At 38.9% G+C, this 18,737-nt stretch overlaps 2 protein-coding genes across 4 annotated transcripts; both read left to right on the forward strand.

Annotated features, from left to right (window-relative positions):
• Positions 1–1,082: 1,082 nt before the first annotated feature.
• actc1b (actin alpha cardiac muscle 1b) lies at positions 1,083–5,462 on the forward strand. Its single transcript, XM_027000221.2, has 9 exons — positions 1,083–1,190; positions 2,166–2,313; positions 2,497–2,625; positions 2,865–2,975; positions 3,098–3,182; positions 3,590–3,751; positions 4,291–4,482; positions 4,710–4,891; positions 5,231–5,462. The coding sequence occupies exons 2-9, from the start codon at positions 2,185–2,187 to the stop codon at positions 5,372–5,374; spliced, it is 1,134 nt and encodes a 377-aa protein (XP_026856022.1). The 5' UTR covers positions 1,083–1,190; positions 2,166–2,184; the 3' UTR covers positions 5,375–5,462.
• Positions 5,463–6,632: 1,170 nt separating this feature from the next.
• Positions 6,633–18,287, forward strand: arhgap11a (Rho GTPase activating protein 11A). 3 transcript variants are annotated; one of them, XM_027000230.2, is made up of 12 exons: positions 6,633–7,572; positions 8,688–8,758; positions 9,082–9,178; positions 9,276–9,532; positions 10,401–10,564; positions 10,855–10,989; positions 11,160–11,234; positions 12,085–12,252; positions 12,411–12,534; positions 14,260–14,368; positions 15,680–15,830; positions 16,050–18,287. In XM_027000230.2, the coding sequence occupies exons 1-12, from the start codon at positions 7,447–7,449 to the stop codon at positions 17,462–17,464; spliced, it is 2,892 nt and encodes a 963-aa protein (XP_026856031.2). In that variant the 5' UTR covers positions 6,633–7,446; the 3' UTR covers positions 17,465–18,287. The 3 variants fall into 3 exon arrangements, with proteins under 3 accessions (XP_026856031.2, XP_026856032.2, XP_026856033.2); XM_027000231.2 differs by having other exon boundaries at positions 15,713–15,830; XM_027000232.2 differs by lacking the exon at positions 11,160–11,234.
• The last annotated feature ends 450 nt before the right edge of the window (positions 18,288–18,737 follow it).

Here is an 18,737-nt window from a genome sequence, read left to right on the forward strand (position 1 = left end):
GAGCAATTGGAAATCGACATCATCCAAACATTTTGATCTTGAATGACAAGACTAGGTTTCAATCAATATAGCTTCTACTTTTAATAAAAACCTTTGGGAAACACATTGCAATGGGAAGCAGGGTGATGGAATCCAGAGGAAGTATATCAACATTTTTAGTCAGCTCATCACTACAAAGACAATGCTAATTAGGGTTGATAGGGTTAATGCATATAAGGAGCCCTGTTCTCAGACTCAGTTTTATGGTACTCCAGTGTGTGCACATTTACATCACCTGTTTCCCACCATGACCCTAAAAGGAGAGAATTCAGCCAATCAAGGTTTGCTACCACTACAGACCAGCCAATGAGAAAGCTGGTAGGGGAAAGCTAAGCGAGTGTTGCCCCGTCACACTTGTTCTCCATGTTTAGGGTTGCAGCCTACATACCAGTATGCTGACCTACTGACATATAGAGTATCCAGTCTGGCTGCATAGTAAAGAGTTTTAAATATCTCCTTAACCAGTTCTATAGTTTGAGTGGATTGTCATCTTAGATGTCCTACATTGAAAAGAAGCATAATAGATAAGAAAACACATCTTTTTATTTCACTCCAACATGATGCACATTTTCCAGAAAGGTTTGAAGAAAAAATGTCAGCCTATAACTAAATAAATTAACAGCTTAAAGCCAAAGAGGTTTATAAAATCTGATATATTAAGATTTGTTTTATGCTCATTAGATTTACACACTAACCCTCTCTCTCTCTCTCTCTCTCTCTCTCTCTCTCTCTCTCTCTCTCTCTCTCTCTCTCTCTCTCTCTCTCTCTCTCTCTCTCATACACAGTCCCATACACACATGCACACACACAAGTACACACACACACACACACTCACAAATGTGTGAGTATATATATATGTTAAACTGCAGGTAAAGTACTTGACATCTAATTTTGGTGCTCAATTTTGGAAGGATGGTGCTCAATTTTCGAAGGATCCAATTGCTCTTTCCCATCAAGCATCAAGACAGATACATTTACTGGTGGAGGGACTCATACCTCTCCCTCTATTTTTTTTTTCTTCTGAAGTTCTTATTTGGGCTTCTGTGAACTTGATACTCCGCCCCAGACCCCTTAGCTGGAGTCTTATTTAAGGGGAGTCCTCCCCTGATCTCTTCGTCCCAGTGGAAGCATCAGTCTTGCGACACAACTTGGTGAGTAGGTTATAGTGGGATCCTATGGAAAAATGAGTAAGCATGTGTGCACAGTGTGTTGAACTACTAGTTGGGTATAATAGATGTGTATTAATGATATGACTATAGTTTTACCTGTATGAAAGAAAAACCTGGGCATTTGAAATGGAATTAGTAATAGCTGGCAAATAATAATAATAAAGTTGCCATTATTTTGTCCAATCTACAAAGAAATATTTCTCAACTTTTAGTATGTCTAGAAACATGACTTTGGGATGACATAGCCATCATCTGAGAATTGATCCTTACTGATGTGATTTTAGTTGATACTTATTAATTTGCAAAACTAAATTTTGAAAATTGAATGTGCTGTACTGTCATTACACATTTAGCTACCAAAAAAACATCTCATGAACAAAGTCATTACGAATTTCAGGGCATGAAGTCAAAATACAAACTGAGGCGTTACAATGTGATGACAGCTGCAACTACAGATGATCCTGGACAGGCACCAAACACAGATAGGGAGCTGTGAGGTAGCAGAAGCCATGTAGGCTTAACGCAGCAGGAGGCGCTTAAAATAGATGTCCAGGCTCCTCCGGGGCCCTTTTTTGGATCTACATTGACATGCTCAAAATCTCTTGAACCAGTTTGGCAAGGGAGATACAGTTTCAGTAACCTTTCAGAAAGGGCTGGGGTGAAAAGACATTAAGTAGGAGTATATGCCATCGAGAGTCAAATTCTTTTTACTTTTACTTAAACATAAGATCTCTTCTTTTTTTTTTGGCAGTTCAATATTATGACTGTCTTACAAATCTGTTGTGTGTTACACCAAAAACTGATTCAAACTTGTGATTTGATAAACAGCATATGGACTTTGTTTGCGTTATCAATATTTCACATTATCCTGCACATTATCAATATCGCACATTATCATAGGACCGCCGCTAGATAATTTTTCAAACTCTGTCATAACTATGTCGTGTCTCCCGTCAGACCATCCCAGGAAGCAATCATGTGTGACGACGAGGAGACTACCGCCCTTGTATGCGACAATGGCTCCGGCTTGGTCAAGGCTGGGTTCGCCGGAGACGACGCTCCCCGTGCTGTCTTCCCTTCCATCGTTGGAAGGCCCCGCCACCAGGTGTGCCCACTTCCGTAAAATAATCTTAACTCATCTTCTCACTATTCCTGTTCTCATGTGTACAGTTATTTGGTGGAAAAGGTACACTATAATGTCTTTAACATAACCTATATAACTGCATTTTGTTAGCTGCTTTAACATTATCTTATTTTAGTTTGGTTAACTTTAGTTCTTCTCCCACAGGGTGTGATGGTGGGTATGGGTCAGAAGGACAGCTACGTCGGTGATGAGGCCCAGAGCAAGAGGGGTATCCTCACTCTGAAGTACCCCATCGAGCATGGCATCATCACTAACTGGGACGACATGGAGAAGGTAGGTAATCACATCCCATCTGTTCCATAAACTGTTGCAGGTCAACTCTCACCTAAACCAAGCAGTTTAAAACATGAGGGGAAAATTCCACACTGATTCTAGGTATGTAAAATAAGCATGTATATGATCTGTAAATGTAGGATGTCCCGAGGGAGTGTAATAAATAATATCACGTATATGTTTTCATATGTGTTCTCATTCGTGGCTTCCTGATAGACCTGTTTGTTTATTCCTGTCAGATCTGGCACCACACCTTCTACAATGAGCTCCGTGTGGCTCCAGAGGAGCACCCCACCCTGCTCACCGAGGCCCCCCTCAATCCCAAGGCCAACAGGGAGAAGATGACTCAGGTACCTGTGCTTTCATGAGCCCATTCCACTCTGTTACACTTTGTCCAGCAGGGAGCTTTGTCAGCTTTGTAGTATTGCCTCAATCGCGCTAACAGTATCACTTGTCTAATCTCCATGTATAGATCATGTTTGAGACCTTCAACGTGCCTGCCATGTATGTGGCCATCCAGGCTGTGCTGTCCCTGTACGCTTCTGGCCGTACCACAGGTGAGTATTAGCAGTAATGGATCTTCACTCCAAATTACTGTATGAATGTATATATGCAGTTAAATGTTAGATTTTATATCTTGTTGAACTAATATCGTTCAATGTAGCCAGAGAAATTGATTTTAGTTCCCAAAGAAAATTTGCACATTTGATGTTCTCATTTCACTGATAACGTTCACTCTGTCATGTTATACATAGAACAATTAGTCATGCAGTGTGGTTTATTTGACATACAACAAGACAAATGACATTATGCATTGTGGAAGATTAGCAGTAATCCTGGGGTGAAAGCTCCACCTGTGGCCGCTGATGTCATTTACCATGGCACTGTTTGTTTATGATGTCATACACTTTGAGGGGCCTTTAAATGGTGGCAAGCATGTCCGACTGAAGCCTACCCTCTGCAGGTATTGTGCTGGATTCCGGTGATGGTGTGACCCACAATGTTCCCATCTATGAGGGTTATGCTCTCCCCCACGCCATCATGCGTCTGGATCTTGCTGGTCGTGACCTGACCGACTACTTGATGAAGATCTTGACTGAGCGTGGATACTCTTTTGTCACAACTGGTAAGGAGTAATACCAAAACAAATACTTTTTACAATTAGCACACTCCAATGGGTACAGCCCAAAAAAGCAAAAGGTTAAGTGCCTTTATAATGGGTACAATAACATTAGCAAAATGTCAACTGACAACAGCCATGTTGTCAGTCTAATAGATCAGTCTTTCCAAACACAGTTCTTGGGACCAATGAAACAGTCTACATTTTAGCTATCCTAGCAATCACTACACGTGAACCAATCCAGTAAGAACACTGGTGCAGTACTTGGGAGCTGTACAGGTCTGAAATTGGTACAGGTGTACTGTGAGCTGTACAGGTTTGGAACTGGCACAGATATACTGTGAGCTCTACAGGTGTGGAACTCATACAGATGTACTGTGTGTTAGAACAAAAAATGTTGCGTTTGTTGCAGGTCTCAAGGACTGGGTTAAGCACCCCTATAATGCAAATAATACAGAGAGTGACAGTCTACACTAGGTTTATTTATTAAGATTTTCCAGTGAAGTTTGGTACCATGAGTTTTCTCTAAATTTTGTTCTTCATAGCCGAGCGTGAGATTGTGCGTGACATCAAGGAGAAGCTTTGCTATGTGGCTCTGGACTTTGAGAATGAGATGGCCACCGCTGCTTCCTCTTCCTCCCTGGAGAAGAGCTATGAGCTTCCCGACGGTCAGGTCATCACCATCGGTAACGAGCGTTTCCGTTGCCCTGAGACCCTCTTCCAGCCTTCATTCATAGGTGAGTTTTACTTCTTCATAAACCAGAAATAAGTGAACAATAGTATGCAGAATAGAAAGAAGATAGTGGTGGTGTATTCGATCACAGTGGAACAACAAAACTCATAAGAATAAAATAAGCAGTTACAGACAACACATTGTCTCATGTAATCCATCACTTCAGTTGATGTGCTCTGTACCTAAACTGTTCATATGCTTCTTGATAACTGAAGTCTTCTCAAACCTCAGGTATGGAGTCTGCTGGTATCCATGAGACTGCATACAACAGCATTATGAAGTGCGACATTGACATCCGCAAGGACCTGTATGCCAACAACGTCCTGTCTGGTGGTACCACCATGTACCCTGGTATTGCTGACCGTATGCAGAAGGAGATCACTGCTCTGGCTCCCAGCACCATGAAGATCAAGGTGAGAAGAAGCTGAATGCTCAATACATGTTGCCAGCTTATGCCAATGTTATTAAGATTTAATGAAAAAGTTGTACTAAATGGTCCCTATTTTTTGTTCAGTAATGACTATTTTACAATTTCTGTGGGAGAGTGATAATATTTTTATTTAATATGCTTAATAAGATTAATAAGGAACAGATAATACTTTAGTAGAGAAATTTGCCCTTAAGGGGAAAAAAAAGAAAATGTTGTTGTTTTTTATGAGATTTAAGTTCATGGATATAGTCCTTGATAATCTAGACATCTAGGCATATTTTACACAGTGTCAGAGACTAACAGAGCCCCACTCTTCCTCCAGATAATTGCTCCCCCCGAGCGTAAGTACTCCGTCTGGATTGGAGGCTCCATCCTGGCCTCCCTCTCTACCTTCCAGCAAATGTGGATCACCAAGCAGGAGTATGATGAGGCTGGCCCCTCCATTGTTCACAGGAAGTGCTTCTAAGCCAGCCAACTCTCCTTTCCACCATACATTTGTACTGTGTCTGTTACTGTATATACATGTGTTGTAATAAAAGTGGATCATTATAACAGTAGGTGTCATCTTTTTCCTTTTTTGCTTTGGTTAAGCAACTATTATTTTATTGAACATATGTAAACCATGGTCTTAAAACAACACTAAGATTATTAGGAGCCAATTACGCATGTTCTAAGTTGATTAGAACAAGTTTAACTTTAGAATATACATAAGCTTTCTGTTAAAGTACAACTGAACAGGAACTCATGACCACATTCCAGTTTGATTAAAACATCTGGCTATGCAGTCATGGCAAGGCAACACCAAAGATTGGTTTGACCACAAAATATATCTCTGGTATGTCTTCTAAAACTACAAGGTTCAACCACATTCTGTGAAGACTGGGTTATATTTACAGTATGACAATGACAGGTCATGCTTTTATATTTAAAAGCACAGCTATGCTTAGATTTCTTCTCCTGACTGAGTCATTTCACCTTCGTCTTCCAACCAAGATGTGGTTGAGTGTAAATCTCAATCTTTCTTTGTATTTGAAACCTGTTAACATCCTGATCAACAATTATGAGGATAATATAATCAGTTCTTCAGGTGCTGATGATCCTCTGCGCCGTGTCAATATAATTAATAGACACAGTGTCATAATAATGCTTGCTATGCACACAAATAACTATAAGCTGTGGACATCATACCCATTTCTACCAAAACAACACTAAGTTTTCATTTCAAACCAGATGTTTTCCTGCAGGTCTTTGTTATTAAACACAACTATTACATGTCCATATAGGGGCATGTAATACACTAAACTCAGATAATGACCAAAGTGTGTTAGTTATATAAGACAGAAATTAAGTAATTCAACATGCTTTCAAAAATGTGTTATGTTGTGCTGAGATGGGGGATGTTGAGGCATGTTGGCTCAGGGGAAGAAGAAAAACTGCACCCGGAGGGATAACACAGCAGTTAATATAAATTATGCAAACAGGCAGGACAAACAGCATTAACCTTTTTGAGTTGTTTTTGTATTCCAATGGACCTTTTAAATCAGTATGAATAAAAGTTTTTTTTTTAATCTTGCCTACACACCGACTTTCAAGGGTTTGTTGTAGATTTAACACGTGACTGGGGAACCTATCATAGGACGCAGTGACGCAGACGCTATGAAATTTGAACATTAGGTAGCCAATCGTGTTGAACTTCTGGTCTTTTGCTGCCGTTTGAAAGACATATTGCTACAAAGGAAATAGCTAAGCTAGCTAGTTAGGTTAATCAAGTAGCTTTGAAAAGCCAGATAGCAAAGTAACTGACGCACCAGGGAAAACGGGAATGTTTGCAAGCTGTAAAGCTAGTTAGAGAACGTTTTAATTAGCTAGCTACCTTTCCGTGCAGTTGTGGCTGCAGGAATGTTAAATTCGTGAAGATGTTGAACAGTTAGGATCTCAGCACGGATTGTTCATAACGCAAACCTCGCTAACGGGAAAACGTTGAGGTTAATTTAACTAGTCAACAAGCTAACATAGCTAGCTAGATAACGCTAAGTAACGTTAGTTACAATACATTGTTGCAGAATTACTTGTTGTACTCAAAGATTAAAATCGCATCCGCAGCCGTATCATTTTGAATGTGTTATATGTATCTTGACAGATAGTTAAAGAATTGGAAACTACCACCCAACTCGCTGCTATTTAAGATAGCTAACGCTAATACGCCGTTTTAAATTTTTCGTAAACGTGCCAGACGAACTCGAAAGAACGTAACTTCAGACTAGCCAAGCCTCTTAAGATAGCTAACTAGCTAGATAGTTAAGTATTCGTCTTCACATCGCAGCGTTGAATGCTAGTTAGGTTGGCTGGCTAGCTGGCCTGCATATTGAATAGACTTGTGCAACAACGACATCAGCTGTTTTGTTGGTTATCTTGTCTTGGTTAATCCTGACAGCGGTGTAGTTAGCCTAGCTAATACGGGAAGTAAATTATAAAATTGAGTAACCTATCTTAGGTTGGCTAACTGGCTCGCTAACCGCTAGCTAACTTTGAAAAACAATGAAGACCGTAGAAAGAAACGTTGTGCGCCTTGCAGTTGTTCAGCATCTTCGTGCAGCCTATGGAATAAAAATGAAGAACTGGAACAAGGGTAAAACGAATAGCAACAAGACAACCGGCAATTCGGTAAGTTAACGTTAAATTATTAGTTGGCTAACGCTAGCTAAGATCACAGTTTTTTGAAGACGGTGAAGGTTGCTAACGCTATCTAAGATATCTGCACGTAATGATAATCCCAGCTGGCTAGTTAGATAGCTGGGTTATGTATTTTAACCTAGCCAACTAGCTAGCTATTTTCTGTAAACATTTTTCTGCTGCGACCTGAAATGTTTATGGAACACATTATTATTTTTTTGTTATGCATGGTCCATTCGTTCCACTCACACCCTTTATCCTTTGCAAAGAGAAATTGTTTATTTAGCAAGTTATTGAAACTAAGGCCATTGTCACACGAAATGGAAGTGTTGCAAAATTTCCTTTTGGGTCGTGTGATGAACCTTGCTATCTACCTACTTCCGAAAATGCAAATCACGCAAGTAGCTTCATGGTAGCAAGCATATCTAGCTACATGTCTGACGTTTTATCCTTAAGCATGATTGCTGAGAATATCTAGCTACAAATGTACGATTAATAGCAAACGCTGTTACTTCACACATCCAGAGGACGTGCATGTTCAGCTGTATATACTTTGTGTGTGTGTGTTTTTTTTATGATTCTATATGTAATTTATATTGAAATGTGTGTTTTGTTTTGTTTTGTTTTTTACTTTGTTACTTGTTTACTTTTTTGAGCATACTTGTGCATGATGCTGTGGCACGTAAATGTCACAGGTTTCAAGTAATTAGCTTCATTTTAAATTAGTTGGTAGTAATTAGCTTCATTTTAACTAGTTAGAAGTAAACATTTAATGGAATTATGATGGCATGTGCTTGTTGCTTTTCAAGTGTACAGTGCGGTACTTGTTCATGTATTTTTTTCAAAGTGCCTCTAGAACCTTAATTTACTTGTCTGGCTTGAGTATCTAAAGAGCTAAGATTTCTAATGGGGTTGTGCCCCATGGCTATAGAACATTACCAGTTAACTATCTTAACATTTTTTTCTCCTGTGTAGGCTTGTCATAAAAAGTATGTGAAGTATTGCAGGTGCTTCAGTCAAAGCAAACGCTAATGCAGGTGTTATAACTTGATGAAAAGACATTAAAAGCGTAACTGTAAACTTATGTCATGCTTAATCTTTTTTAGGTGAAGGTTTTTGGGGTAGCATTAGAAAGTCTACCACATTGTTATGTGCTAGACTATGGAGACATACCCTGGTAAGATTTTCTCTTTCAGTTGTCTTTGCTCTGATTGTTGTAATTAAAAAAAATCTATAATGCAAAGATGAATTATAGAAAAGTCTAATCTTTATTATTAACATTAACAAGTTTATCTTTGAGACCCAAAAACATTTTATACATTTAGAAATATTTTGTTGCAGCCTTGAGATATACAATTCATTTTTACCAATAGGCTAAGAACTATTGTGAAATCAAAAATGTATTTTGGCTCTGTAAAGTATAAAATGCCCAAAATAGGAGGGGGTAGACAAAGAGAAAAGTATTTCATCAGCAGGGCTAACATCTCCCAACTATTTCAGCTTCCTTGTGGATGCCTGTACATATCTTATGGGTCATTTAGACACAGAGGGCCTGTTTAGAAAATCGGGCTCCATTGTTCGAATGAAGGCTCTCAGGGTGAGTGATGACCTCTTCTGGCCTCCACTAACCTTTCACAGTGAGACTTTAACAGGATTACTTGTTAAACAGCGGATGTATTGTTTTGCTCTCGAAGGCAAAGTTGGAAAAGGCTGAGGAGTGTCTGTCCACTGCCCTCCCGCTGGACATAGCTGGCCTCCTCAAGCAGTTCTTTCGTGACCTGCCTGAGCCGGTCCTGCCTGCAGACTTGCACGGTGCCTTTCTGAAAGCCCAGGAGCTGCCCACTGTGGAGGAGAAGACCTCGGCCACTGTCCTGCTCTCCTGTGTCCTGCCTCATGAGAATATGATCGTATTGCGCTACTTTCTCAGCTTCCTGAAAAGGGTCTCTCTGAGGTGAGGTGGAAAAGGGTTTGTTGGTTGTGGTCTGTTGTGCTATTTATGGGGAGAGTAATACTTTTAAGGCTAGTGTTGGGCTCATTTACTTTATTTAAAAAAATGTAGTTAAAATGTTTAGGTATCAGTGGGTCTTGTAAAGAGATGTACAGTATGAACTCTGCTTTCCTTGGTGCAGTGTTTTTCTGAGCCTGGTAATTTGTGGGACATGTTTTATATGGCTATTATTCAACTGTATGGATGTTTAGGAACATGTGGAGTTGAAGTAAAGTGCCTAACTGAAAGAACAACAAATTATTATTTTTTAATATATATATATATATATATATATATATATATATATATATATATATATATATATATATATATATATATATATATATATATATATATATATATATATATATATATGAGATTATCTAGGTACTTTGCGTTCATGCAAAATAACTGACAGGAAGGAATGGTCACCTCCCTGCAGGAACATTTTCTGATTGGTTAATTGGAAACGCAGTCACCTAGGTCTTTCTTAGAGAAATTATTTTAGTGATTATTATGAGGAAGTAAAGACAGTGTAGTTAAAATTGCTTATGTCAGTTTTACCAACTGACAGGGGCTTTGTTTATTCTTGCAAAATGGCTTCTTGCTGTGAATTAGGGATTAAAAAAAAAAAATGAATCGGTGCATTGTGAAAAGGGTGATTCTATGTGATTAATGTAATTTTTCATCATTTGAGGTTTACATGGACATACCTTTATACATTTTATTTGCTTGCAGTCAAAGCAGAGGGGAAAACTAAAAATTTACTGTACCTTGACCAGAACATATTTGTTGTACTTATTCACTGCTGATCAGTTGTTTTCTGTTCCAGATGTGTGGAAAACAAGATGGACAGCAGTAACCTCTCTGTAATCTTTTCTCCAAACTTCCTTCACTGTGGAGATGGCACAGAGAAAATGAATGCTAGCACTGAGAAGAGACTAAAGCTACAAGCAGCAGTTGTGCAGTTCCTCATTGATAATGCTCAGAATCTGGGTATCTAGTTCACATATATAACTACATATTAAGATCGAGGTTAATGCACATTATAAGCAAAACCAATTCTTGTTATTCCCAAATATCAGAAATGATCTATTTTTAATTTAGTTATCCTGTGTGTGTGTGTCTGTGTGTGTGTCTGTGTGTGTGTCTGTGTGTGTGTCTGTGTGTGTGTCTGTGTGTGTGTCTGTGTGTGTGTGTCTGTGTGTGTGTGTCTGTGTGTGTGTGTCTGTGTGTGTGTCTGTGTGTGTGTGTCTGTCTGTGTGTCTGTCTGTGTGTCTGTCTAGGTGCAGTGCCAGAGTTCCTCCTCGCAAAAGTTCCAGCCATGCTGGGTTGTGAGACTGGAGTCTTTTCACCTTCAGATGCCTTGGAGGAGGGAAGTGCATCCTCAGGTGTAAAGAGAAGCAGGCGCAGTTTAGGAGGTATGAGCTGTGTATGATGGAGCCCAGGATCCTTCTCCCTTTAGTCAAACCTACAATTTCTGTATCACACTGGTGACGTAGTCTTACAATGGAACAGAGGTATTTTTGTAATGTGAAGCACTTTAAAAGCATTGGTCTTCACAGATGAGTGATTTTGTCTTGCATTCCAGATATGGTAAATGGAGCTCTGAATAAATTTAAAAGTAGTAGAACCCCTTCAAATACACCTCAGTCTGATGGAACAGGTGGGTATACGGTGTTCCCAGGTTAGGCTTGGCTGCACAGCCATTGAATGCATGCAGCTTACATACAGTAGAGGTAATAAAGCTTTGGCTTGTGCTTGCCACGAGGTTTTATTAAAAAGGAATCAAAATGCAATAGAAATTTAGCTAAATGTTGTGGTTTTGTCACAGATTTCCTGACAGATATTTTCTTAAATTGTATATTGCTTTGATTGAGAAAATACAATGCCTTGGCTTGTTTGCTTGTTCTTGTCTCTTTTTTTTTTTTTTTTTTAAATGTGGTTGAGAAATGATGCACTCTTTGCCCTTGTATAGTTTACAGTGTCTATGATTGCATAGATGGAGGCTATTTCCTGTCTTTGAGCAGAAAGCACCTTTTAAGAATGTCCTGTGTTTTTATATAATTTTTTTTTCCTGCATTGAATTGATATCCATATATCAGATCCTTTCCTCCAGTGTTTCTTAACCACTATTCCATGGTACACAAAGACTGGTCGGGTCAGGTAATGCTGCATGAATGAGGATTCTTTGGTGAACAAAAAATAGTAAGTTGTTGCCAAACAAGTTACATGCTTCTGCACATTGTGCTGTGACTGTTGAAATGAGTGCTCATATCTGCCATCACAGGGGGTGGTGTGTCAAAACATAAGAGGGAGTAGTGTTTCTTCAAACTTCATTCATATATTTTTATAGTTATTGCATCGTGTGCCATGGGTGTGACGGTTGAGAAACTCTGAGTTGCTGCCTAGTGGCTTATGCAAACCTGCTTCTACCATGAGAAGTTTTATGGAAGCTCAAGTTATGCTAAGCTGTATAGCTAACATTTGATTTAAATTGGCATTTATTTATTTAGTCCATTCAACTGGCACCCCTGTTGTCATGACACCCAAGCGCAAACTGCCTGCGGAGTCATCACAAAGCTATGGGTTCTCCAACAAGAAGCACAGGTCTATCAAGAAGAATCTTGGCTTGGAACTCTTCCCCAGTACCTTGTTTGGAGGGCCATCCACACCTGAATCAGGTACTGTTTTATATGTTTTAACAGAAGATCTCTGGAGGAAATGCATGAAATAATGTTTTGTACATTTTGTTTAATAGCTTCATGTTTATATACTAAAGCAATTAGTGAAATGTGTAGTGTGCAGTATTAGATGAGGCCTTTCATGTCAAATGTTCTAGTGCACAGTGCATCTGGGTCCCTTGACTCTCAGAGTGCCCTGTCCTCTGTGGGGAGAAGCAGCAGACTGTCTGCCAGCTCGGCAAAGAGAAAGAGTAAAAGACTAAACCACAGAAACATTGGCAGGTATGCATCAATACTTTCTGGCAGAAAATAAGAGTCTTACAATGTAACGTCAACTTAATCCTCCTTCCAAACAGTTCTTGTGTAATTCTTTATGGACAAATCCTTTACCAACTTGTAGAATTGAGAAGTGAAATCTTTTTGGTTATTAAAATTACACCCATGAAACCAATAGTGCAGTCTAACTAGTTGCAAGTTATTCATAAAATGTATTTGTGAAGACTACATTAAGGATCACTTAAACAAAAGTAGGACTAACGAGGTGTGAAATGTATAAACTCATGTAGACTGATCTTTGAATGGTACATTCTCAAGTTAAAAAAAATAAATTAAAAAAAATTCTATACCAAAAGCATTCTTTAGTTCTTTAGCCTTGAGTGTCCTCCCAGAAGAACCCCAGACATGGCCTTACATGTTCTTATGAGGCTGCCTCTTACTGGATCAGAAGGCAGGTGAGCAAAGTTATAAATGAAAGCATAGGCACGGTGCATGAATTTGAGCATTCTGCAAATGGTAAACCAACAGGCTATTGAGGTTATAAAGTAGAAAGCCAAGTTTTTCTGATTTCTGGATTTCTTGTTTCTTATACATTTCAATTTGTCCATATTCCCCATTTCTAAGTTGTTTTTTGTTGTTGTTTTTTAAATACTTACCATGTCATGAAGTGAGCTACTTTTATTGCTGACACATATATGACTGCACATGGTATGCTATCGAGGTACATTTCACAACTTGCAAGAATGAGCATACAAACATTTTTGCTGAACTCAAATCAAATCAGCGAGTTTAAATCAATGACTACAAGATTCTGTAGCTGTAAATTGCCAGAATATAGACCATGAAGCTGTTGTCTCCAGTTATGTCACACTCCTAGAAGACAAGACATTTGAAAACTAAACAAATAGTGGCTCACTGAGTTGTATTCGTTTCTTTAATTGCCTGCCCCTCGTCTCTGTTCCTTGTAACTTGCTTGTGCCATTGGTCCTCCTTCTGAGGATGAAAGGAAGAGATCAATAGACGAGATGCAGGTATAGAGGAATTTGTCACTTTAAAGGAACTTTCCAGCATTGTTCTGTCTAATTTCCATCTAATGCATCTATGGTTAATTACCGTACCCAATAACTTAAACATTAACCTGTGCTTAGAAAAGAATTGAAAAACCAACTGGCCTGAAACGCACTTGAAACTCAAAGCATAAGAAGCCTAAAACTCCAGTTACATTCCATCAATAAATGTTTGAAATATTTCTAATATTGATTTATATTATGGAAATCTGTCACTATAACCTTTACCTAACCTAAATTAATCAAATTCCTATTTTCAAATTTATATGAAGAATTCACAAATGTTCTACAAAAAAGGTTTCTAATTACCCCTCATAAGAGGCCTGGGTGTGACCCCAGGTGAGGCATGGATGCATGATGGTGATGCAGGGAGAATGTGAATGGCAAAAGTGAGCCCAAACTGCTAAAACTGCCATGCATTATCAGATTGCCTTTTCATTGTCCCAAGTAGTAATTTAAAAAAAAAAAAAAAAATAGTATAACACTAAAACATTTTGTCACTACCAGTTACATGTTCTTGTACTGAACATGTGCCTCAGTCATTGAGTGAGATGGCAGTGTGCTCTGGATATGCATGGAAAAACTGAAATTTGAAAATCTGAAATGCTTTATTGCCTTTACCCATCCCATACCTTGTCTTTTATAATATTCTGTATGATTTCAGGGTGGAATCAGGGAAGGCTGGCTGCTTTTCTCCAAGAGTGACTAAAAAAGAGGCGACGAGAAAGTCTCTCCGTCTGCGTTTCAGCCTTGGGAAAACCAACCGCGATTGTGTAAGTCCTCAGTGTACCTCCTCGAGAAACTTGCACAATCCAACTTGAATCAACCCCTCAATTCCCCTTGTTTTACATGAGTACTCTATAAATTTGCATGTTAAATTGAGTGGTGCTTGTATAATTTTGCATGGTGGCCTGTGGGTAATTGCTGACTAATTTTCCTTCAGTCACAGATTACCTTTAGAGATCTTGGTTAAAGGCAATGTTAGAAATTTTGAGAATTCGTGGTTCATGTGTGTTTCTGGGTATATATTATTCTTGGTGTTTATTGACCATAAACCTTTACATTTTTTGCCAAAAATACAACACCTGTAAGTCCTTACTGTGCTTCACTAATTAGAATAGAAATATGCTTTTTGAACCAGCATAACTTGCTTACACTATAAAGTTGAAGCAGTTAGGTAGCTCGAGGGTCTGTACTGTCATTCACCCTGAATCACTCAATTGTTATAAAAGTAAGTACTAATCAATTGCCATGTCCCAAGTCAGAAAGCTTAAAGCCAGCCTTCCCTTCCTCTGCCTACTTCAGTATTCCATAGTGATGAGGTACAAATGTGTTGCTTTCAAATGAAAGCGTGAATTGTCAAACAGAATTTTGCCTTTTCCTTAGTAGAAACTGCCTGAGAGAACAGATATAGTCAGAGTAGCCATCTTCAATCTTGGAAAGATGATTGCCAGTTTGAAATGATTTGCCAAAGTAGTTACCTCAAAATTTAGCTTTCTTAGCCTGGCGTTATTTTGCTGCATGGAAATGAAAAGTTGTGGGAAGGATAAGCTTTATGAAAAATGATAGTAAGTAGCAAAAATGTAATCTTGGTGTGAGTGGTAAAATGTTAAACTGAATGTAATTATCTTGTACCTCAATGCTAATATTCTCAGTGACTTTGCTTAAATTTGCACATTGTAATATACTAAGAGAAAAGTTGACTGTACTTATGTTTGTTTATCTAATCTAAAATTTGTGACTACCAAAAATCTTTAGGTTTAATAAAGTATTTTAAGAAGGAGAAGAATTTAATGTATAACATGTAACCTTTTAACATTTTTTTTTTTCCCCCTATTTGAAAGGTAGCCAGGTCAGGATTTCCATTTGCACTTAAAGATCTCTTTTTTTCTTTGATATATTGTTGCTGAATTGTTTATTTTTGCTAAAATAAATGTTTGTGTGTATATGTATGCATTGTCCATCCTGATTATTACTGTATTTACTCTTGTATTTGAGTGTTTAAAATGTCTCAGTACTTGTAATGATGACAACAGACCTGGCGCACAACCAGGAATAAAAAGAAGGTGCCTTTATTTCAACAGAGTGTCATTTCACATTCTCTACCTGTGCCAAAGGGGTCAGAGGTCATTGGTTGGCGCCTTGCGACACAAGAAAGTGTTACCAGTTTTCACTTCACCAAAGACACTGTATTTAATCCAGCTATTTTGAAAAACAGCAGCACTTCTTCAAAAGGTCAGTGACTCCATATTTCATTCTGTTTTTTGCAGTTTCCCTTTTTTTTTTTCACGTAATCTATTTAATTTTATTATGGAAGGCCTATAATGGAGTAATCAGTTCTGCAGATGCAGTTGCTATATATCAGTTTTTTTGTTCTTGTCTGCAGTGATTGAAATGTAAGCCTGGCCATTATATGTGAAAGCATTTCTCTGCTATTGTCAAATTACATCACAGGCTCCAAGTACATCAGCAAGTCTGAAGACAACCTACTGACCCCATGCAAGACCACAGAGTCTTGGAGTGTTGAAACTCCAAATGGAAACCTTTTTCCAGACACTCCCATGAATGTGTACCTCAAGACCAATTACCGCTCGGAACCTTCCATTGTTGTAAGCAAACCGCTTATAGTAGGCAGCATCCCAAAGGGCTTTTGCTGTGCTACCAGTGCTGAGAGCCTGGCTTGCTCGGAGTCTTGCAGTGAGGAGAACACTCAGACACTTGTCAAAATGAGAAGTTATGAAGAATCTAGCAGTACCCTTCTGGCTACTGACAAGGACAACAAAGAAGAACCCAAAGAGAAAAAAGAACATACTTGTGTGAATATTATCTCTGAGTCATATAAATTCTTTGTGGCATCAGAAAGCTCAAGTCAACTGAAAGAAAGTGGTTCTCTTCACATGCCACAGAAAGACTTGGTAGATAATTGTAATGACACATTTAAACAATTTGAGATTGGTCCCTTGTCTCCACTTCACATAGACAGTGCTCTGTTTGAGCATGAAGCTGCAGACAACTCGGTCTTAGCAAAAAACACCCAAGAAAGCTTTCCAGTTGCCGAAAATGAGAGTAGCTCCTTGTTCATGGACGGTTCAACTGGTCCTACAGGCAGCCGGCTGGTGGATGCTCTAGATATCCAAAGCCCTATGGCCTTCAAGCTCATGAGTGCCATCACAGTTCAGTCTACGCCACTTGCAGCAAGAGAGCGAATAGAGGAGCTTGACATATCCCAACATGAGTTCATAGGGCCGTTGCTGTTAAACAAGTTTCCAGAACAACATGGGGGGCCTATACACAATGAGCAAGAGTGTACTCGGGGTTCCATTGAGCCCGGGCGGGTGAAAGTGGCTGACCATGTCCAGCGATTCAACATGCTGACACTTGCCTCACCCAAACCCAGAGTGGCTCGATCTCCTCTGAAGTTCCAGCGGACACCTGTGCGGCAGTCAGTCAGGAGGATCAACTCCCTAGGACAGAGGAAAGAGACCAGGTCTGGGTGGTGTGCTGCTAGTCAAGGTACCCCTGTAGTAAAAGCAGTGAGCCTGGAAAGTGGCCTTTGCACTGGTACACCACAACTTCCCCAAGCCAAAGATGTCTCCCACTGTCCTCCGCATGATAAAGGAGTCTTCCTAAAACCAAAGCTACCAGTACCTCCCAAAAAGCCAAGCACCTGCCACGGAATCAGGCATTGGGCTCTGGAAGATGTAACCAATACAGTGGCACCCAAGTTGAGGGGCAGTATGCCATCTGACGTTCAGCAGTCTTCACTGCTTCAGCCAGCTGAGAGGGACATGAGTCACTATAGGGGTTCCCCCAAGAACCCCTTGACTCAGTGCAAACTGCTCTCAGCTATGAAACCTCTAGATCTTTAGACTGTTATACATCTGAAATATGATCTGGTAAAACAGATCAACATCTTAATTCAAATTCTTTTGTGATTTCTTGTTTCTCCAACTTATCTATTCAGGGGTCTTAATTTATTTTACATCGCAAATTTGATGTGTTCTTTGTTGATTTGTTTTAGGGTAATGTTTTCCTTTATTTTCAAGTTTTTTGTAAATCTGTCTATCTTACTCATAGTGTTACCTTTCAGCTTTTGGGTGTTATCATGGCATTAGTGACCACTGAAGACCAAAACTGAACTTTCAAGACCAACCTTGTGCTTTATGCATTTTTGTGTATTTAAGCATTAAGCCCTTCACCTTGATTATACCTTGATTTTGAGCTTAAGTTTTACATGTTGGGCTAATTGTGAACATTTGACGGAATATTGGTGGGCGTATTTGCTTATTTAGCAGAAACTTATGACATCTTAAAACATCAATATCCCATGACTTATACTGTTATGACAAGGGATCTGCATGTTGTGTAAGGGGCTTTAGTCACTTAACTGTGAAAGAAAATGTGCTTTATTATATATCCTGTAATTTAAGTGAAAGTTTGTATTGAGAAAGTGAAAGTGTGAACCAGGGGAAGTGTAAAGAATGATGCAGTTGGCTGTATTTTAAGTAATGTATGTCTGAATTTGATTGAAGGGTTTTGGCTAGTAGTTGTATTCACCTTTTATTTATTTTATTTTAGGCTTAAAGGTTAGTCATAAGTAGTGATGTTAATTAAGAAGTGGGGAAAATATTGTACCTCGAAATGGAATGTAAGATTGAAGCAGTATTACAGTAAAACAATTATCTTAAAATCTGGCATTCTCTGTAGTACATATGTCCTTAAGATTTATGAACGATAAGTTACCAAATCCAAACACATTCGAGGTCCGTTGAAATTCCTGTGTATGCCACTTGGTGGAGCACTACATTGTAACGATCCAAGCTTCTCGTTTTTTCACAAATTTCGGACTGCGTGTGAAGCCAAAAGGGGTGGTCATTTCGGTTAATGAAATGACCATCATTAAAATCCACCACATGAGCTTACTGAATAATAACGAACCAGCCGCAGATCTGAATGTTCTAAAACGCCTGTGTCATCCTAAAAATAACCAAAATGAGGGGCAGAGCGTGTAGAGTTCTGACCCTTAACTAATATAAAAAAAATCACATACGTAAATTACTTCACTATGAGAATAATATAATTCAGTATAGAAGCATTAAGTTTTTTGGTTTTGTTTTTTACATTTAGAAACCTGAATCTTTT

The sequence above is a fragment of the Electrophorus electricus genome, chromosome 13 (genome assembly GCF_013358815.1).
Source record: "Electrophorus electricus isolate fEleEle1 chromosome 13, fEleEle1.pri, whole genome shotgun sequence".
NCBI classification, from domain to species: domain Eukaryota; kingdom Metazoa; phylum Chordata; class Actinopteri; order Gymnotiformes; family Gymnotidae; genus Electrophorus; species Electrophorus electricus.

Coding starts and splice junctions, on each gene's coding strand:
- arhgap11a (XM_027000230.2), top strand. CDS start 7,447: ATGAAGACCGTAGAAAGAAACGTTGTGCGCCTTGCAGTTGTTCAGCAT. Junction 7,573..8,687: donor ACAAGACAACCGGCAATTCG/GTAAGTTAACGT, acceptor AATCTTTTTTAG/GTGAAGGTTTTTGGGGTAGC. Junction 9,179..9,275: donor TTCGAATGAAGGCTCTCAGG/GTGAGTGATGAC, acceptor TTGCTCTCGAAG/GCAAAGTTGGAAAAGGCTGA.
- actc1b (XM_027000221.2), top strand. CDS start 2,185: ATGTGTGACGACGAGGAGACTACCGCCCTTGTATGCGACAATGGCTCC. Junction 3,183..3,589: donor CGCTTCTGGCCGTACCACAG/GTGAGTATTAGC, acceptor TACCCTCTGCAG/GTATTGTGCTGGATTCCGGT. Junction 4,483..4,709: donor CTTCCAGCCTTCATTCATAG/GTGAGTTTTACT, acceptor CTCAAACCTCAG/GTATGGAGTCTGCTGGTATC.